This window comes from Oxyura jamaicensis, chromosome 6 (genome assembly GCF_011077185.1).
Source record: "Oxyura jamaicensis isolate SHBP4307 breed ruddy duck chromosome 6, BPBGC_Ojam_1.0, whole genome shotgun sequence".
Classification (NCBI taxonomy): domain Eukaryota; kingdom Metazoa; phylum Chordata; class Aves; order Anseriformes; family Anatidae; genus Oxyura; species Oxyura jamaicensis.
The window spans coordinates 19086238-19107777 of record NC_048898.1 but is presented as its reverse complement, the minus strand read 5'-3'; the positions used below and the strand labels follow the sequence as shown (position 1 = coordinate 19107777).

The window sequence follows — 21540 nt, the reverse complement described above, 5'->3', positions numbered from 1 at the left end:
GGAAGGACTTGCGCTGCAGGTGATACACATAAAATTTTCTCTCGCCTGTGATTTGTGAGGATTTTGTTGTGGTAGTGGTTCTAGAGTCCCCCCAGATATTTGCATGTTAAAAATGAAATTTAAATCAAAACAAAAGGACTAAGTGGGCAGAGTAGCCCTGGGTGAATATCTAGTACCTCAACTGTAGACTTTATTTTTATCTACATTATATTCCCCTTGAAAAGCGAACACATCCCTGGCTGATAGTATTGCTGTAGCAGCTCCTCCATTTGCATTCAGGTATGTTGATAGCAGATATTTTTGCTCTGTCCAATTTTCCCATGTTTGCAGTGAACTGAGGAACGTTAGTGGTGCCCATGGTCACACTGACATTCCTTCATTATTAATACTGACCTGGTAGCCACGGTGATATAAGCCCTTGTACTTGGTCCCCTGCTGTTTAGTAAGGAGGTGGTGGAATTACTGCAGTTCACATGCTGCCAACAGCTTATTTAAAAAAAAAAATAAAAATCCGTATTGTAGTGCATGTAGCTCCTTCATTACAATGTTAATCTGTTGACAAATGTGTTCATAACAAATAAAAAGGTTCCTTGTAATTCAAAAGGGCTGTGCCACATACCACCCTAATGCCACTGAGGCTTCCTTAGTGAAAACTACAATGAATATTGGGGTGGAAAAGCAATTCTACTTTGTAGATGGGGCTGTAGAATCCATTCTGCAAGCAGTTAACTTCTGGTCTGTAGGGAGTGATTAACGTAGAGATAACTGTTGGTAAATGCTAGTGGTGATGCTCCAACCCAGAGAGGAGGTAGGAACATAACTGACAAAGGTCCATAAAAATGCAGAGATGAGAAGGAGGACTGACAATAGGTAGCAGAGCTCACTCTAAGAGGTGCGGAAATACTTGCAGTCACAAACTTTGCATTTCTACTTTTCACTGGACATTTTTGGCTTTTGGGGACCTATTTCCCCTGCCAACTCATTTGAAATAGAGTATACTTGTCACAGCTGCTCTGACATCTCCTTCCCTTGCCCCCTCTAATCCACTTAACTCAGCGCCTGCCCAGCACAGAGGAGGCCTTTGAGGAGAATCTTGCAAGCCGGTTATGGCACAGGTGATTACTTCCCTGGCTGGCAAGTTCTGCCAAAAGCCATGGGGACCCTTTTAACCCAAACATAGGATGTGTTCCAAAACTCTAGTCAGGAACATGTTTCAGTGTCTGATTCAGAAATGCATGTTTTAGTATTGGGGCAAGTATTTGATGGTTAAAATCTCTCTGGTTTGTGCAGCAGAGACCACAGTCTTTTCCAAGAGATGGATTTTATTTGTATGCTGACTTGGGCATGGCTTTGTCTTTTGAGGCTTTCTTCCCCACTGTACCTTTACCCAGGGATTTACAAATGTTCAGGACTCCAACCAGCTGCTGCATTGAGTTAGTTAGGCTGACTAAAACATGTTTAGTGTGGGATATCAGTGACAGAGTCTAACTCCTCGTGCTACCTTTGAGACCTGAAAATGAATGGCTGGGTTTGCACCAAACTGGAACACAAAGCATTGTCTCACCAGACCAGTATGTCCCACACCGGTGTCTGTGCAGGCTCTGGGATGAGACCTCATCTGGTATCCAGGAAGAACTGACATGCTATTTTTCTGATGTTCATTGATAGTCCTTGTTCTTGTTATTAAATTCACCCCATCACTCCTTTCTGAGCCTTGTTATCATAGATTTATAATGATCCATTAGATTTGTCAAGTCAGTGACCCTGATGGTGGAAGAAGGGAATCATCCTGGTTTCTTTCCACACTGGGACTGGGCCGCATGTCAGGAAGAGCTTCCTATTCATTCGTGCTGATGAAAGCAGGCTGTGTGGTTTAACTTAATGTATTCCGTATGTCATGCTCAGAGTTAAGACATCTGCACTCTGCTTTCTCTTCTAGGACTTGGGTTTGCACTCTGTTATTCTCCAGCTATTGCGATGGTGGGCAAATATTTCAACAAGAGGAAAGCGTTGGCTTATGGAATAGCCATGTCTGGAAGCGGAATTGGTACCTTCATCCTGGCCCCCGTGGTCCAACTCCTAATTGAGCAGTTTTCCTGGCGTGGGGCATTACTCATCCTGGGAGGTTTTGTCCTAAACCTCTGTGTCTGTGGTGCCTTGATGCGGCCCATCGCCCTTAAGGAGGACCGTAAAACTGCTCCAGGGCTTCTTGAACAGGAGTATGTCCCTGAAGCACAGAAACAAGACTTAAAGCGAATGTCCATCTGTTCACCTTTAATCAAAGCATGGTCACATGAGTGTTTATGCTACTGTTCATGGAAGGAATATGACTTTTTGCTGATGCCAGGCTTCATGGTGCTGGCAGTGTCAGTTTTATTTATGGCGTATGGCTGCAGCCCTCTCTTTGTCTACTTAGTGCCTTATGCCTTGAGCGTTGGAGTGAGCCATCACCAGGCTGCCTTCCTCATGTCCATACTTGGTGTCATTGACATCATTGGTAACATCACCTTTGGATGGCTAACAGACAGAAGGTAATGGTGTACGGCTAAGGAAATGCAAGCTTTAGCCGGTGGGAGGCCAGATGCAAGTAGGGTGTAATGAACATAAAAGTTAACATATGGACATTGTCTGTAGCACCTGTAACATTTCCAGAAAACCAACGAACAATCAAACTTTCAGAAATGCTTGCTGTTTAATGGTTTTGTCTCTTTGGAGTCCATTGGCTTCTCCTGAGTGCCCCCAACCCCAAGAAATGATGTGTTTGTGAAAAGCTGAAAGCTCTTCCATTTGACCATGGAATGTAACCTCTTGCCCAAGGTATATCAAGCATGATCCTCTGTACCTAGTCACTAGAGGATGATAATACTTGTGCCTTTCCATCTCTTTTGTGCTGCTGGAGAGATGCAGAAGTGATAGAAAAGGAACAAAGGTCTGGCCTACCACTGTCAGGCCTGTATGCAGGACTGACCTAAAACTGTTATACATTTCCCAGTATAAGAGAACTCACCATGCTTTATTAACTCAGCCATTCGAGACATCTGTGTGCAGCATCTGACTAAACTAAGAGATGTTTTGGTTCTAAGGAACACATTATTCTTTGTGCTTACTCAGTTTGTAGGAAAAATCAGTCATTGGTTTTGTGGGGCAGGGGGAGAGGAATTGCCATCTCACTTGGCTAAACTAACTCCAGTGTTTAAGGGCCGATGTGAAGCTGAGAGAGATGTACTCTAGCATTTTTGCATAATACTGAGAGCACCTTTTTGAGCTGGAAAGCCCCTGAAATACTGCTTTGAACTCTTTGAGACTTCAGAGGGCTGCAAAATCCTAGTAGCTGAGTGGCTCCTCTCACTAGGGGCAGGCCTAAGAACAGTGTGGGGTGCTGCTTGCCAGGTGTTTCTGCAACTGTAGCTGGGTGTCTTTCCTCAGCCAAGCACCTCACTGGTTGAGCTTTTCATCTTGAAGATGGGGTAATAAGTTGGACTTAAATTTGAGCAATATGAAAGAGAGAGAGACTGAAGTGCTGCATAGCGACCGCGATGCTGTGTCCAGTGAAATTCTTTCCTGTTTTGAATTTGCAGGTGTCTGAAGAAGTACCGGCACTTTTGCTACCTCTTTGCTGTGGGAATGGATGGCCTCTGCTGCCTTTTCTTGCCAGTTCTCCAGACCTTCCCCTTGCTTGTGCCTTTCTCATTTACCTTTGGCTACTTTGATGGAGCCTATGTAACGCTGATCCCTGTTGTGACGGCAGATGTAGTGGGAACTTCTTCCTTATCATCAGCACTGGGTGTTGTGTATTTTCTGCATGCCATACCATATCTAGTGAGCCCGCCTGTTGCAGGTCAGTTCGCAAATGACTTTCCTATAATCATATCATTACTTTGATTTCAACTGTTGACCAAAGCAGAATAGTCTGGCATTTAGTCTAGACTTGGACAAAAATAGATATCAAAGTCATAGTAAACATTTTACTGTCACTTTCAATTACCATTTTACAATTTGATAGAAGGTTTCTTTGAAAAAAAATATTTTTTTTTGTTTTGGTTTGTTTGTTTGTTTGTTTTTTTCCTGGAAGCTTTTGAGCATCTCATGTTTTACCCTGTGACAGTACTCTTTCTGTGGAACTGTGTACTGCAGGGTGAAGCATAGGGTAGGCTAAGCACAGGCATGCACTCTGTGGTGTCCAGGTGGGGAGGGCCTGGCCGCTGCCTCTGGGCTGTTCTCCTGCAGCTTGTTTCTCTGTCACTAGTGACTAAAAGCTGTGGTACAGTATTTACTCTAATTTTCAAGCTATACGTTTGTCAACATTTTGAGTGTATTAGCAGCAGTCCCCATTTTTCCCTTTGAATTGGTCTAAATGATATTCCTCTAGTGTGTTTATTGGACCAGTGGGAATAAGATGCAAAGTGCCTTGTCATCTCCTTTTCAGTTTCTGGGGAAGAAATGCAGGTGGGCTTTGGTGGGATGTAATAGGAAAGGATAGGAAATACACACTGAATGGGAAGGTAGCCCCTGGGCAGGGAAACAACACACGTAGACCTTCATAAAACTTGAGATCCAATTAAGCTCTGTCTTGATGGAATAATTTCTACATATAGAGTAAGCTGAAATTAAAAAACAAAACAACAAAAAAAGACAAAAACACCATGAAATTGGGCTTCTAAGAGCTGTTACATTATCTCTTCACATAGGTTAGAAATTGTGTAAGAAGATGTAAGAAAAGATTTCTCTGAAAAGATTTCTCTGAAATCATACAATTTTGAAAATGCTAGCTAAAGAGATTCATTGCAAGTTGCTGGTTTTGTTATTTTTTTGATCTAGAGGACTTAATCTTTTTATCTCTGAATTGCTTTGAACAGTGAGCTTCATTACTGTTGAACAGTCAGCTTCATTACTGTTGGTCACAGACTCGTCCCTGTGATATCAAACCATCTTTTCCCCTATCAGTTTCATTGCAGTGAAGTAATGATGAGAGCTGTACTCCTGTTACTCTTTAGAAAAATCTTGACACAGTTTTGAATATTATAGAAGGTCAGAGATCTTTTTCAAATGTATAGCTATGTCTTGCACATCTCTGCTATTCACATCAATTTCCAATTGGACTCTTTCTGAGGCTTTTAATTTAATTTTCTGTAGCAAAAGATACTGCAAAAGGGAATACTTTGAAGTGATGCATGAGCCTCAGGCATCGCTTGCTAGCTATTTCAGTCAAGAGGATCTCATGTACACCGTATTTAATCCTGTGGCTCTTCTATGCATGTCTAAAGACTGCCGGTTAAATCCATGTAGTTGAAAGATGTCTGTGCAGCATCGTGACGATGACTGCTGTGCTTTTTCTCATGGGTTTGACTTCCAAACAAAGGCCCCTAATAAACTTATCTGCCTGCTGATGTTGTGGACAATTTTCCCCCAGCCCCAGGAGGTAAAGGTGTAGTGATGGCGATGTAAACCTGTCTTGTTTGACGGCGTTTATATGTGATACAACTCTGGAAGTGCTGCTGATCACAGGATTTGCAAATTATAAGAATTCTGTCAGGACTGAAAAAAAAAACATCATGATTTGTCTTCCTACAGGTTGGCTTGTGGATACAACGGGCAGTTACACCGCGTCATTCCTCCTGTGTGGATTTTCTATGATATTTAGTTCAACGTTACTGTGTTTTGCAAGACTGGCAAAGAAAATCAAAAGAACGCATTTAAGGTCACTCACCAATGACACCCACAGCAAACATCACATCTGGACAAACGGAGCAATAGCTTACTCTGTCACCGGAGAATTAGACCAAAAGGATGCTGAATTTTTGGCTGTGGATACAAGCAGCTATAGCAACAGATGACAAGCACTGTCAAGATTCAGCGCTGTGCAGCCGTGACTGAGACAGAGGGGGCTGCATTGTGTTGCACTGTTGAAGATGCTACTTCTGTGAAACAAGGCATCTCCCTTAGGTTTTTATGTCAGGTTTTGGTAGGCTGAAATCTACACACCAAATAGAAAGTCAATGCAGTAATAGAACAAAGCTAGACTGAAAGTAAAGAGAGTTGGTAGATACAAGTGTCGACAGATTTATTTCTAAGGAAATATGTTGACTCCAAAGGTAATCTAAAAAAGGTAATTGGTTATAATAAAAAGAAAAATACAAAGTAATCAGTCACCAAAGCTGAACAACAATGTTTAAATTATTTCAAAAATAGTATTAATGACTTTTTTTGGTGTTCCAGTGAATTGTTTCAATGGAGTAACACATGCCACTGAGAAACTTCTCCATTTATCAGTCTTCATTAAACTCTTTGTCAATAACTCTTTCAAATGCCAAAGCTATTTGTAATAAAATCTGTCAGGAAGCTGTGATTAATGCTGAAAGTATCTCTGAAGCAGCTTTAATTTTTACAGTGTGCCTGAATCTTGTACATACATTGCAACTTCATTTCAGATGCGGTTTTAGAGCTACTTTCCTTGTCCCCCTACAGCAAAATTTTGAGGTGGCTGCTGTTTTTTTTTTTTTTTTTTTTTTTTTTTTTCTTTCTCCTGGAAACCTCTAAAGGATGAATTTCTAAACATTGACATTCCAGGTATGATCTTCCAGCTGATCTTTTTTGGGTGGGTGGAAGAGTTGCTGTGGCTGCTCAGGAGAGCAGGAGACTGTACCAGGAGACTAGGTGTGCTCGCAGACAAACCTGCTCTAGCTTCAGTAGTTGGAAGAAGTCCAAAGGCAGCCCCAGAGACTGGGAGGAGAGGCTCATGTTTTTTTCCAAATGCAGAGTCTCTTCCTCCTGTAAAATCACTAGTTGTTGAAAAAAAATAATTTTTGCAAGCAGATGACTGAGAAACTCCCACCCCAGATGCTATTACTAAAGAAGATCTTGGCTGACAAGTTGCTCCTCCTGCATATTGCAATGGCAAGCCTGTCCCTTTTTGGATCCAGGAGACATATCTTCAGGTGGTGCAAATTACTCATTTATACCAACTGGAGAGCTGATCAGGTCACTTGTCATGGCTGGCCAGACAGCAACAGCTGTGATTTGCTGATGATTTCCTGCTACTTGTGCTAGGATGTACTACAGCTGGCTGATTCGTGGGACCTAGAGACTGAATGTGGCCCATGGGGGTAAATTACTGATGTGATGGTTTATTGAATAATGGGATGCTTCTACATTTCCAAAGTGGAACTGTTAGAGATGGAGGAACTTCACATTCTGAAGTGCAAATCTTTTCTGTTTGATGCTGTATAAAACTGTATTCTGTTCACTAGCAAATTGATCAGAGTCCAGAGTTTTATTGATGCTATGCTAGTAATTCTGTTAATCACTTGCAGTATATTTGGTGTTTGCTATTGGCATCCTGTTCCATTCTGTGCCTCAGAAGGGAAAGCAACATAGGCTGCTGTTCACAAATTTGATTTAGATCAGGAGTACACCCATGGGGTTATAATGTATTTTTTTTATATATATGAATAGTATGTGTATCATTTTCTTCTATTTCTCATGCATATTTCAAATATAAATATTTCAAATATAGCATATTAAAATTGTTTGACTTCAGTTGTCTGCTCTCAAAGCATTCACCACTGCCATGCTCCAGAAGTACAGTTACAGTTTGTTTTTTAAGGGACGATAATATTCAGGCTGTTCTCCATCCAGGGTAGGCTGGCATAGCACAGTGCATTAGGCAGAGACACCTGAGAAAGCTGTGAACAATTTGCCAGGGTAACATGGTGCTTTCCCACCAGCCCACTGAGCACTGATGGATACAAGCTTGGAGAGAGCACTCAGATGAATCCTGTCTAATGCTCTGTTCCAGGTATTCCATGCAGAGCATGAAAATACAGTGTAAGTAAGTGTAGAATATGATCTTGAATTGGTTTTGTAATTGTTTTTTTTCTAGGCCTTTGGACAGCTCTGCTGTTTCATCTTTGTGTTTTGTCTTGCATTGTACCTTTGGAAAGTTGAATTTTTATGTTAGCAAAAAGTACCTCAGGGTTGGGCAACTAACACATCCCTAGGTGGATTTAGCACTTAACTCCCCATGGAGTGAATGAGCAGGTCCTGAAGAGCAGGGTAGTTAGGGTGATTGGGGCCCAAACAAACAAAAAAGTGCTTAGGAGCAATTGCATTAAATGAAGCGTCCACAAACAAGCCCCAGTTTTGCAAAGGTGAGCTAAGGCGAAACCACCCTGAGGCTTGTTGTTACTCTCTATGGAAACCTCCCACTGCTGGGATGTCACTTGCTACAAACCCCAGCTGCCCAGCAGCTCCGGGTCTGAATTTAACCCCAAGCTCCCAGTGCTGAGCAGTGCCCGGCTGGTGGGGCCGGCAGAGCTGCTCTGTCCTGGGTGGCAGCCGAACACTTGCCCGCACAGATGCAGGATGCTGTCAGGGCTTCCTAAAGAGTAATAAATGACAGCGGACTGGAAAGGCAGCGGGGGACTCAACTGCTGGAAGCACAGCATTTGTTTCTGCCCCAGGAGGTTTGAAATGGAGCAGTCATCATCCTTTTGAAAGTCCTTATACTGAAGCGAGAATCGTTTACCAAAGCTGTTTTGAAGAGGGAGGTATCTAAGAAATTGCACCTTGAAAACCTGTGTGAAAACTGTTGGAAAAGTAAAGCCCCTTCTGTGGAAAATAAACAAAAACATTTAAACACTTCTACCAGCTTGGATACTTTCTGCCCTGAAAAACGAAGGTCTGTGCTATTATTTGGTGAATATACTTCATCTTGCCACAATTCCTTGTCTGCTTTCTGAAGTGTTGCAAGTTTATTTGGGAAGAAAGGGCATGGTTAAGACAACACCTCCTGGTCGGCACAATGAAGTCCTCAAGCACAATCGCCTCAATAAATAATGCCTTCTGCTAAGTGACTTACGATGTATTCCAGTACAGTCTCCTAGATGATCCAGGAGGCGATGTGGACTCATAAACGAATGCCTCGTGCAGGGTTATCCCCCCTCCTTTGTCCTGCAGCGAGGCAGGTGCGTTCACACGGGGATCAGCCGGCTTCGCCCCGGCGCCGCTCCGCTTCTGCCCGCCGGGCTTGGGCGGCGAGGGTGGCGGTGCCGCAGCACCACCCGGCGGGTGGCGGTGAGGATCGCTCACGGTGAAGAAGATCGAGCCTTTCAGGCTCGCGTTTTTTCCCGAAATAGCTCGCTGCCTCTCCGTGTTTCCCGGGAAAGGGGCGGCAGGGCGCGGAGGGGAGCAGGGGTGTGCGACCGGGGCTTCGGGAGCCTGCGCGACCCGTCCCTTCGCCTCTTCCCTGCTGCCCTCAGGAGGGCTTGGATGGAAACTGTGCTGACGTGAGAAACCTCAAGAGCGAGCAGGGTAGCGGGGTCACCTCGTGTACCGTTTTGCCCCACAGCTGAGCCCAACGCCGTAGGTAATCACCAGTTCCTGACTTCAGCCCTGCCGGTGTACCTACGAGCTCGTGGCACCGCGTGCCAGAGTCAGTCCCGCTCCTGTCCTCCCTGTTCTCCTCCCTCCCTCCCCTTTCCCTAGGTAGGGCCACCGGTGCTTGTTAGGGGATAAGCTGGCAGGTGGCTAGAAAACAAGGCCAGATTTGTTTAAGTTAGCAAGCCCAGGTGTGGTCGAGTGTGCTGTGCACACCGTTATGCTCCTGGCAGCTTTTGCTCATGTTATAAAAGATTCTTAGAGAGCTGAGAGGGGAGAGGTTCCTTGATGCTTCATTGCCTGGCACCACGTTTTACACACCTGTAGGACACTGTCCCGTCTGTGCATGGGGCCTGCTGCTTCTCGGGGGACAGGAAGGCTCCAGGGGGCTGGGAACAGAAATGCCCACCCTCCCACCCTCCAAGGGCACGCGTACGGGTTGCTTAAGCACTGGCAGTTGGATAGTGTTGCTGCTATACGTGTGGCTGAAGCTCTGACATCTTCTGAAGCTTGTCAAACTTCAGTGTGTACTTTAACCTGGTGTGTGGGCTCTGTCACCAGATGGCTTCGTTCTACATGACTGGCTAGGGCTCAGGAGTGTTCTGGAAGTGCAGTATTAATTTTCCCCAATGTGGAATTAGACTGACAAGCTGTGAATACCTTTAGTTAGATATCTGAAGACAATCACTTCCTTAACCTAGTCACTGTCCTTTTAACCCTTTCTTCCCTTCTTGTGTGCTCAGTGTTCACCCAGCCCTTCTCCCTGCACTTTGCACTCGGGTTTCCATTTCTTTGGTTCTCCAGCTTCACTCTGTGCTCCACCTCTGGCTCAGTACATTGCTCGTGTCTTCTGTCCCTGGCTCGTTTCACCATGTGGCCACAGACAACCATCCCTCTGTCATCTCAGACACTGCCTTTCCTTCCACTCCAGACGTTTACTTTAGTGGCTCCCAAGAGTGCCAGTTTGGGTAAACTATACGGATGCTATTTTCTGCACAATTTAATTATTTGGTGGACCATCTCTAAAAACAGCCTTGCTGAGAGTCTGGGAAAATAAATGGGGCTATCTCCTGACCTTTTCATATCCTGCCCAAATTTTATCCCTTTTACTTTTTTGAATGGATGTTTCCCTTTCTTTCACCTACTAACGTGAGCATTGGTCAGCGAACAGATACTAGAAGCAGCAGTTGGACGATGCAATGCTCTTTGATAGTTTACAACAATAATACACGTTTCAAGTTTCCAAGTAAACTAGACAAATAGTGGTTGTTTAAACAGTGGTCATTTATCTTAAACAGCATATAAGGTGGTAATCTGAACAAGTCTTCAACACAATTTTCTTCTAAATGACACAAAAAGAGTCCTTAATATTTGAAAATGCACCAAAAATATCCATTGTAGCATCAGCATGCCTTTCAAATTGATAGATAAATGTTACAATATCATAATTCCCTGATCTTTTTTCTCAGTAGAAGATAAGATCCGGTTCCAGCTGTGTCCTACAGATCATCGCTCAAAAACAACCTTTATACTAGTATTAGTACAGAAGGCTAAGATAGCTTAGCTATTACTCTTTCTGAGCATGCCCTTTAGTAGTGAACGAACAAGCAAATGCACAAGCATAATCCAGTCATCTGCAGTTTCTACATCATCACCAGAAGGTGGTGGTACCAGGTTTTTCACCTGGTTATAACTTCAACCTTAAAATGTGTGTTTTTTTGTTTTGTTTTGTTTTGTTTTGTTTTGTTTTGTTTTGTTTTGCTTTGTTTTGTTTTGTTTTTTCTTTTTTCTTTTTTGGGAAGGATTTTTGGGAGCTTCAGCTTGAGAGGGAAAGTCGTAGCTCACATAACGCACTCAGATATTCTTCACTGTCAGGGTTAAGTTCAATGGCTTTCTCATAGCACTCAATTGCTTCACGGTTCTCACCATCTAGCTGGTGAATGAATCCAAGTGTACCAAAATCTGCTTCATCTTCTAAACCTTTCCGAATTCTCTCTCTCAACAATTTTTTGAGGGAAATTTTGCACATAAGTCTTCCATAAGAATCTTCTCCAATTTTCAGCCCTTCTTTGTAATATCTAATGGCTTCAGATTCTGATCTCTTACAATACTGATGAAAATATCCATATCGGTAGCATAGTGTTTGTTTGTCATCAAAAGTCAGAGTATTTATCTGAAATGCCTTCTGAAATGTCTCTTCTGCTTCTTTATACTTCCTTGCTTTTGCATACATGACTGCTAAGTCAGTATAGCTAGACCAAAATTTTGTTTTTTGGTCAATCACTGCTTTAAAATGAAAAATGCATTCTTGAATGAGTTTTTCCACTTGATCTTGAGGTGGATTTTCTGTCCTTTCCAACTGCTTCAGCTTTGTTCTGTAGCAGACTCCCATCTGGTGACGCAAAAAGATAGATTTTGGTGTCACTGCTAAGGCTCTTCTCAAAATCTCCACTGCCTTGTCCACTTCTCCTTTTCTTCTATAAAATATAGCAGCATATCGCAGGAAATAAGGAAGATTGGGGGTTTTCTGCATTGCTGCTTCAATGTATCTCTCCCCTTCATCATCTTGATGTAACTCCTGAAGTTTTAATGCAAGTAGTGCCATAAGAAAAGTGTCCCTTTGATTCAGTTCCACTGCACGCTTCAGGATCTCCACAGTTGAGCTTGCTTCTTCATTTGCTCCATTACAATGTTCTTCCAAACGATACACTGCTATTGCATAGCCAGCATTAAATTCCGGGTTGTTGGGTTCTTTGCTCAGAGCCTTTTCAAAGCACTCCTTTGCTCTTTCATAGTACTTTTTCCCAAACTTTAATAGTGCCCACCCTTGCTCAGCATAGATTTCTGGAAACTGAATCTTCAACTGAGCAGGACCTGAAAGTTTTTTGCAGCTGTTTTTCACTTGGCTTACATAAGCTTGAGCTTCTTCGTATCTGGCCATGTGGTAATAGATCCAGGCATAGTTTCCCCAGGTAACAAGACTTTTCATGTCGATTTCATTTGGATGACATTTTTGGACAAATTCTTCAGCTTTTTGGAGGTTTTCCAGGGCTTCCGTGTTTGAGTGCTTTAGGTGACATACATAAGCGAGTAGATTGTAATTTCTGAGATTTTCATAAAATCCAATATCAATCAGATCAATTATTGATTCCTCTAGGTAATCGAGATCTACATCCTCCTTCAGCAAAGTCCATGTAAAATGACATTCTAGCTGCAGCAGGGACTTCTTCAAGGAATTATTGGAAATGGTACTAGAAGAAATCAAAGAAAAGATTACTTACACAATTTACTTTTTGCTGCTCATGTTTTTAAACTGGGCATGATGTACTTCAAAAGCAGGCAATACCTCACTTGGTGCCACTAGTCAACAGTGGTTCAAACAAGCCAAAGCAGTGGGGCACCATAAGTCTAGAGAGCTCAGCAGTTCTTTCAGTAATTCTCTTTGCCAGCGGAACTGAGGGCACCTCTTACACAGCCAAAGAGCTGGTGGTCTAGATGCCATAGAGGAGGGCTGGTCTCTACTGTAAGGCTGGCACTCCCCTGGGCCTCAGAAATGTATTACCCTGCTTGGAAAGTTTGCGGAAGCCCACGTAAAAGAGGTAATCAAATAAAAGCGGGATGCCCTCAGATGCACTTGTGTCTCTGGGCTTCTCCATGTGTGTGAGGATACAATATCAGGACCTTGGATGAGTCTGGCAGCAGCTGAGGCAGGGTATTTGTCGAGTTCCCCCTCTTACCACCATCTACCTGTCCCCATCTGTGGGTGTGCAGACAAGATTTTATCACATAGACTATCAGTGATACACCTTTACTCCATATTAGGCCCTTCCTTAAAGAAGTACTGGCTTCTTGGTCAGATCCGTCTTTGTTAGAAAGACAGCTCTGCTCTCCGTTTTGTAGAACCAGGAGGATCTACAAACCTGCACAGTGCTACATGTACTGCTGTGCCACTGCAGTGTACTGCTGTGCCACTGCTGGTTCTGGAACAACATGCAGGATACTGGGGAAAACAAAACATCCTAAGTTCCCACCCAAACCACCTGGAGTACTACAGGTACTGGAGAAAATAGGCATTTATAAATGCTGTCAATGTCTAAGTTTGTCTTACTGACCTCTTTGCCCTTATCAAGTAATCTTCTCCACTGATTCTTGATTGGTATCAACAACTGTTCTTAATTAGAAAATTCTATGTAGGATATTTATTTATTTATTTATTTATTTATTTATTTATTTATTTATTTATTTATTTATTTATTTTCTGGGATGAAGGGGAAGTGAGAGCAAGTTCCTGCTGTTAGCACTACCTTGTTAGAAACAAGGGGAACACTGAGGAAGAACAGATACTGGCTGCCAAATCAGCAAAAATAGTCCAGGAATATCTTGAAGCATTTAAGTAGTTCCTCTCGAATCGAAATTGAAATGTATTGTTCAAATTGTGGCACTAAGGAACATGACCTAGTGATGGGACTTGGTAATCAGGTTGATGGCTTCACCTGATGACCTTAAAGGTCCTTCCCAACCTGCATGATTCTGTGAAAACGAAATAAGTGATTATGCATTACCTGTTGTTTTGTTGCCTCAGCTGAGAACACAGAAAATTTCCATGAATCAAAACAACAGTGGAGAGTAATTTCATGAAAAGACATTTATTGGAAATGAATGTCTCCAGAATGGATTTGTGATGCAGATTAAATACAGTTTAGCTTAGTTCAATGTTTAGTTTGTAAGTGCAATTTCCTAGGTTCTCATAAACATCCTGGCTCTGCCCTATTTGAGTGTCTGTGTGTACACGACAGACCTCAGCAAATGTTATCACTTTTCTTCTGCTTCAGATTGCAATCCAGAACTGTTTGCTGGTCCTCGCAACAGTAGAGAAGAGAAAGTAAATTCTCAGCTGCATCAGTGCCAACCACCCTTTTTGCTGGTCAGTGGCTGCTACTGCTGCAGCCTGCATCTCATCCATGAACTGCCTGCACAGTGTTCCTGATTGTCAGTTCTGAAAAAAGCAATAACATTACAGCATCCAATGGAATCCTCATTTAATTTTCATTCCTCCAACAAATATTATATACAATATTTTCTGATGCTTGAATTCTCCAAGTCCCTTACTGCTTTCTGTTATGCATATTAAAAACTTACATTCTCGTAGCATAAGAGCACAGCAAAAAAGCAGCATTCGGAGACTACGTTGCTCTCTTACCTCATGTTTTTCCTTCTTTTCCCTTGCTTTCCTTTCTCTACTTGTTTGAAGGTAGCTTGGAAGCCGAAGTGCTCACTGTTGCTGTGACTTGCCTTTTATGTGCTCCAGCCCTTGTGTTGTGTGACTGAAATAACGGGAACCAGAAAGTGAAACCAAGCTCTCTCTCTGAATCTGCAAGAGGAAGTGCAACTACTGCCAGCTGGGGAACAGAAACTTAGGAGTCACTCACCAGCTTTTAACATCTTGGGTTGATGGCATTACTGTTCCTAAAGATTAATGAATAACAGCAGACTGGAAAGGCAGTGGGGGGACACAACTGCTAGAAGCACAGCATTTATTTCTGTCCCAGGAGGTTTGAAATGGAGCAATCATCATTCTTTTGAAAGTCCTTATATTTAAGTGAGAATCGTTTACCAAATCTGTTTTGGAGAGGGAGGTATCTAAGAAATTGCACCTTGAAAACCTGTGTGAAAACTGTGTTGGAAAAGTAAAGCCCCCTTCTGTTGAACTACCAGGAGGAAAAAAAAAAATGACCAGGTTGGATACTTTCTCCCTTGAAAAATGAAAGTGTCTGTGCTATTATATGGTGAATATATTTTATATTGCCACACTTCCTTGTCTGAGAGTGTTGTCCAAATGCTTCCTGAACTCCGGCAGGCTCAGGGCCATAACCACCACCCTGGGCAGCCGGTCCCAGTGCCCGACCACCTCTGGGTGCAGAACCTTTTCCTAACCCCCAGCCTGACCCTCCCCTGTCCCAGCTCCATGCCGTTCCCTCAGGTCCTGTCGCTGTCCCCAGGAGCAGAGCTCAGCGCCTGCCCCTCTGCTCTCCCCATGAGGGAGCTGCAGGCCGCCATGAGGCCTCCCCTCGGCCTGCTCTGCTCTGGGCTGAACAAACCAAGGGCCCTCAGCTGCTCCTCATGCATCTTCCCCTCTGGCCCCTTCCTCATCTTTGTAGTCCTCCTTTGGACGCTCTCTAATAGTTTATGGCTTTACATTGTGGTGCCCAAAACTGCACGCAGTGCTTGAGGTTAGGCTGCACCAGAACAGAGCAGGACAATCCCTTCCCTCAGCTGGCTAGCCAACCTGTGCCTGATACACCCCAGGGTACAGCTGGCCCTTGTGGCTGCAGGGCACGCTTATGACTCCTGTTCAACTTTCTGTCGACCAGAACCCCTAGATCTTTTTTTTCACAGGGATGCTCTTGAGCCTCTCGTCCCCCAATCTGTACATATAGCCAGGGTTGCCCTGTCCCAAATGCAGAATCCAGCACTTGCTCTTGTTAACTTTCATGTGGTTAGTGATTGCCCAGCCCAGTAATTTGTGTTTGCAGATTACACTAGATTGGGAAACCTTAGTATACAATCCAGTCCTGCATCCAGACTGTTTATAAAAACACTGAAGAGAATTGGCCCTAAAATGGAGCCCTTCGAAACCCCACTAGTGACTGGCTGCCAGCATGATGTGACCCCATTTACTAGAACCCTTTGAGCCTGACCTGTCAGCCAATTGTTCACCTATCACATTATGTATTTATCTAGCTCTATGCTGGATATTTTGTCCAGAAGGATACTGTGAGAAACAGAATCAAAGGCTTTGATGAAATCCAGAAAGATTACATCAACTGGCTTCCTTTGGTCAACTAGGTAGTTGACCTTGTCATAAAAGGAAATTAAGTTCATTAAACAGAACTTTCCCCTTGTGAACTGATGTTGGCTATGTCCAATGACTGCATTGTTTTTCAATAACTTGCAGAATAATCTTCTCCATAATTTTACCAGGCACTGAAGGGAGACTGACAGGCCTGTAGTTACCAGGATCTTCTTTCTTGCCCTTTTTGAATACTGGGACAATATTTGTTAACTTCCAGTCAACTGGGACCTCTCCAGATTCCCAAGACCCTTGAAAAATAATTGAGAGAGGTCTTTCAATGCCATCAGCCAGTGATTTGAGTCCCTGGGCATGAATCCCATCAGTCCCCATAGACGCATGTATTTCCAGGTGGAGCAGCAAATCCTGCACAAGGTCGGGGTTGGCTGTGAGTTTATCATTCCCCCAAGTCAAGGTCCTCCCACTCAGGGCTCCAAGGGTCCCAGGGCCCTTCACTGGTGTTGAAGACAGAGGCAAAGAAGGCATTAAATGACTATGCTTTGTCTATGTCCCTATTTGTGAGGTGACCATCCTCATCAAGTAACAGACCAATGTTATCTCTGGTCCTCTTTTTGCCATTAACATACTTTTAAAAAGCACTTTTTGTTGTCCTACACACTACTGGCCAGCTTCAACTCTGTGCAGATTTTTTTTCCCTACAATGGTAAATAGTATCTCAGTAGACCTCACATGTCATTCGACCTTTCTTCCAATGGCGATAGGTTTTCTTTTTTGCCTAAGCTCTAGAAGATCCCTGCTCAGACAAGCTAACTTTTTGCCTCACCTGCTTGACTTCAAACATTTTGGAATTGCCTGCTCCAGTGCTCTTAAGAGGTGGTACTTAAAAAGTGACCGGCACTGATGCCTTTGAAAATGGAATCCCAGGGGACCTCACTAATTAGTTGCCTGAGCAGCCTGAAGTCTTCTTTGTGCTCCAGCCTTAATGCAACCCATTAGTAAGATTACGTGAACCAGACAGTAAAAACAAGCTTTCTGAATCTGGGAGAGGAGCTGTAAATACTGCCAGATGGGAAATAGAAACTTAGGAGTCCCTCATCATCTTTTATTATCTTGGCTTGATGTCATGCATTAAATTGTGTTGTGGAGCCCATGGCAACAGCTGCTAACAACTCAGAGCACTGACTGCTTAAATCCAAAGGCAACTGTGATAAGGAGAGTATTTCAGGCTAGTATAACTTGACCTGGTTATCATGCATAGGCTGGGTATCGGGGTCATTGCTCCTCCCGCCTCTGATGGTGAATCTATGTATGGTTTTGCCCTGTGCTTTAGGCACTTGTTTTAGCCATGTGGTGTCATCCATGTAACATTCACGTAACATCATCCTATGCTTGCCCTCCTCTATGCCATATCCTTTGCATCCACATCTCAAGGGCTCTGCTATTGTCCCAGGCCTGAACTTCTCCATGCTCCCAAAAACTACAGTTGTACCACACAAAGAAACATCATAGGACCTGTCTCCATTCTTGAATTCATTCCAGTTTAAAATGTGAGCCAAAATAAAGACATATTTTTGATATACTGTATACTGTCCTCTCATATTGATATTTGTGATATTTAAGTCCTCCCATTTTGTGAGAAAAATGTTATAAAAATACTCCCAGGGGCACCTCATGAGACTTTTAATGGTTCCTGGTACACATAATCTGCCTTTACGCCTGTGGCTTGGCCAGGAGATGGCTCTGCCTGACCAGCTGTGTTGAGCATGACGGTGCGTGGTGCACGCAGCAGCCTGCAGGAAAGGCAGCACTTGAGTGGGTCTGATAGGACAGCAGCAGGGTTCAGCCCCAGCAGAGATCCTGCAGGCAGTGAAGCTGTGGTCAAGTTTGTCCTTTCACTGTCGGCCTGCCTCAGGTGCAGGTTTTGCCTGCCAGCTAGATTATGCTGCACGTCTGGTGGGAATATGACAGCTTTTTATTGGAATAAAAACAAATTAAGGAAGCAAACTAAAACATATTAATCAGAATTGTCATAGACTAAAAGTGCTAAATTAAAGTATATGCACTATAAAAGGAAGTTTTATTAATCTCCCATTTTAATACATCTTTTTCTATCCCTTAGGATTAACTCCAGGATGGCTGGAAGAACAGAGTGATTCCCTTCCCACAGTACTGGTAATCCATAAACAGGAGTGTTGATACACTTGTCCTCGAGATGTGTCTTCCTGCAGCAGCTGTTGGCCACGCTATCTGTGGCACTAAGCGGGAAAGTGGGAAAAGAGTTTTAGCGCAGAAGGTTATCTGGAGTTTGAAAAGGTGCAAATAAGATGCTGATAAAGCAGAAAACATAGATAAACCAAGCTTTGACATCTTGGTTAGAAAGGGAGATAGTGATCTAATTGGTAATTATATGATCTCCTCGTCAATTTGGGAAACTATCCATGCTGAAGCTTTTTTGTTAAGATTCTGATAGTACCTTTGATAAGCTTAGTCCATGTATCAACAATGCTATGTAAATATAAAATGGCCTAGAGCTTCCATGTTTGGAAGCATGATGCACAGAAATGCTGATTCTTGCTTCCATATCTGCACCAAATGACTTTGCTAAGAGTGAGCATGACGTTGCAAATTAAGTTGTCAAAAACTGGAAATTGAGAGCAACAAAGCAATATAGAGAGCTACAGGGATGTGAAACTGCAATCTTAAGTGTCCAAAAGTATGTGCAGATATAGCCCACGTGTTCAGAGGGGAATCAATCCAAAACTGCCTGTGAAATATCTGTACACCCTGTACAATGCAGGAATTTTCCATCTGGAATGCAAAAATTTGCCCTAATGGTTTGTATTTTTACAGATTTAGTTACATCTATGTGCTTCAGTTTGACACAAATGCTTGTTGAATAAAGTAAGTGCAAAAGCCGCTTGAACTAAAATAAAGGTAGAAGAATATATGCAATGTCTTTCTGCAGCTGTCTTTTTAACTCTTTTGGCACAACACACACACACACACACAAATCAGAAATATTTATTCACTTCTACTATTCTGTCTTCAAGGAAAGCTGCAGAAGTTTTGATGAGAGCTGCATCTTTCAGTGAGAGCTGCATTGTTCAGCAGCAAATACTAGAGATTCTTGGAAAACACATGCAGAAATGGGTTGAAAAGAACAACTGTGTTCATATTTTTTATATTGCTTATTTTAATGTTCTGTACATACAGAAGAATAGGGAGTGTCTTTAAAAATATCTACTCATTGTAGAGAAAAAACTCATGTCTGTATGTCTTCTTGCAGCTGAAATGGATACCTGCTGTGAAAGAATTCTCCCCCAGTGTAATTAGCTCAGCCAAATAATTGCCTGAGCTGTGGCGTTATTAAAATCACATGTATGAAGTGTGCCCTTGTAAACATTTGGATCACTTTAAATATTCAGTTTCAGTTTAGCCGAGTTTAGCATGCCATTACTACGTTACAGAGCAGCACTTCTGGCATTTTATAATTTAGGTTTTCCTCTGGAGGGAAGAGTACCCTGTAATTAATTTGCAGAAAACCGAGGTGAATCACTGAGCAAAATTTTTGCTACCCAAGTTCTTTAAAACAAAACATGACCCTAAGAAATGAGATCTAGGAATCCAAAGGGTTGCAGAACATCACTTTCACTGAGTGCACAGGACTCCTCGACATATCAAAACAAGTAGATGCTATGATGCTGAAGGGCCTGAGATAGCTCTTCGCTTCTAACATATTTCCCCATAGGCAGTTCATCTGGGGTCTTACCACTTTCAATGTTGAGAAAGATGAAATAAAAGAATATAAACTTTTAAAAAGAGCCTTTGAGACTCCACATTAGTATTACTTTGTGGTATTCTGTTTCTAAATGACAGACATTTTACCCTTGCACTTTTTATAGCACTTTTTATCTGATAGTTTACCCTGTAAAGTAACTGAATTCCAAAACATCCCTGTAAAGTGGGAAAATCATATTTGTAAAGATATCCACAGGTGTGGTGGAAGTAAAGGGGATGTGTAACTGATCCCATAAAGCTGTGAACTTCCAGTTCCAAAGGCACAGGTCTCCAGGTATCCACCACAGGAGAGACAAACGAAGGAGATGGAAACATACCATGTTGCCCAGGAGGTAATGATTCCCTCAGACTCAAATCCTATGGAGGTGCCTAAACTGCAGTTATTACTAGTACTTCAGCTCACAGAGATACATCCAAGCCCAAATTTTAACCTCATTAAGTAAATATGAGATATGTTTGTCAGTTCTCTGGGTAGAAGAACTTCATCCTTTCTCATGGAAAGCCACAGAACTACTGCTCTCAAACCGAGGTGCTGACTGAGTTAGCTCTGCATTTTCTTTCTCCTGCACATGGAGCGCACACAGGAGCATCACAAGTGCACGCAGTGTGGGGACTTGGCCTCCTACATGGTGCCGTGTGACCCCACGTGCCAGGCACAGCTGGATGAGGGCCGACATACAGGACTGTGGAGAGCCTGATTGCCTAGCGGTGTCCAACAGTCTTGTTCATGGTCTTGTTAAAAAGTGTGCTCACCAGCTGCTCAGCTACACCCAGGCACTGCCACCCTGCCTTGCCATACGAGCTTTTCTGCCTCGCAGCCCCTCCAATTCATCACTAGCTGTGACCTCACAACTTAAGAAAACTGAGGATGATGTTAAGGAGAGTGACTTCTGAAAATGAAAACATCTATGAAAGTCTTAATGATATAGAAAAAAAAAAAAAAAGAAAAAGAAAAAGAAAAAAAAAGTTTATTTTCTTGACAAATTGCTGCCCTACTACTGTGTATTTCATACTGTGTATTTCAGGTTTCGGTATTATTCTGAGGATATTACTGTGTACCAAGTAATATGAATATTTATATTTCAGGATTTAATTTGGTCCAAGTTTTTGCAAGCATGGCCACACATCGCCTGACCACAGGCACTCTGCTCTGTGAAACTACAGATTACCAAGCACAGTGCCAACTAACTGCCTCAGGGCGTGAGGACAGACCAGGTTCGCAGGGAGATGTGGTGGCAGCACCGCTGGAACTGTGCAACTGCGTGTAATTTAAGCCTGTTTGTATTTGATTTGATGTACTCAGTTTATGCTCAACAATGATGGATAGATTATTTCTTTTTTGTGTGAGAGCAGCTCTTGCTGACGTCTCATAGTCCTTAGGAATGACCCACTCGCCCTTCGTGGCACTCAGTGCAGTTATGCCCAGGCTCTGAAGGGGCAATCGGTGCAGCAAGCAGACCTGTGAGGACTAGTATCTGAGTCAGATGAGGAGCAGGTGCGGGAGAGCAGGAAACGAAAACAAGGGGCCAAAACACTGAAAAACGGATCTCGGATGG

General features: G+C 43.0%; 2 protein-coding genes across 6 annotated transcripts in view; one reads left to right on the top strand and one right to left on the bottom strand.

Moving 5' to 3' along the window:
* SLC16A12 (solute carrier family 16 member 12) overlaps positions 1 to 7536 on the top strand; it is a 33638-nt gene extending 26102 nt beyond the window's left edge. For all 3 annotated transcript variants that reach the window (XM_035330708.1, XM_035330709.1, XM_035330707.1), the window contains exons 5-7: positions 1940 to 2531; positions 3579 to 3838; positions 5572 to 7536. In XM_035330708.1, the coding sequence (XP_035186599.1) occupies positions 1940 to 2531; positions 3579 to 3838; positions 5572 to 5834 (1115 nt within the window). In that variant the 3' untranslated portion in view covers positions 5835 to 7536. The remainder of the gene's footprint in view (positions 1 to 1939; positions 2532 to 3578; positions 3839 to 5571) is intronic.
* A 3105-nt stretch (positions 7537 to 10641) lies between these two features.
* On the bottom strand, positions 10642 to 14729 carry LOC118169411 (interferon-induced protein with tetratricopeptide repeats 5-like). Of its 3 annotated transcripts, none has more exons than XR_004752077.1 (3): positions 14576 to 14729; positions 11135 to 12626; positions 10642 to 11100 (listed from the first exon to the last, which is right to left on the bottom strand). XR_004752077.1 is itself a non-coding variant. In XM_035330711.1 (3 exons), the coding sequence occupies exons 1-2, from the start codon at positions 14578 to 14580 to the stop codon at positions 11192 to 11194; spliced, it is 1440 nt and encodes a 479-aa protein (XP_035186602.1). In that variant the 5' UTR covers positions 14581 to 14729; the 3' UTR covers positions 10642 to 11111; positions 11149 to 11191. The 3 variants fall into 3 exon arrangements, 2 of the variants coding, with proteins under 2 accessions (XP_035186602.1, XP_035186601.1); XM_035330711.1 differs by having other exon boundaries at positions 10642 to 11111; positions 11149 to 12626; XM_035330710.1 differs by having other exon boundaries at positions 10642 to 12626.
* Positions 14730 to 21540: the final 6811 nt, after the last annotated feature.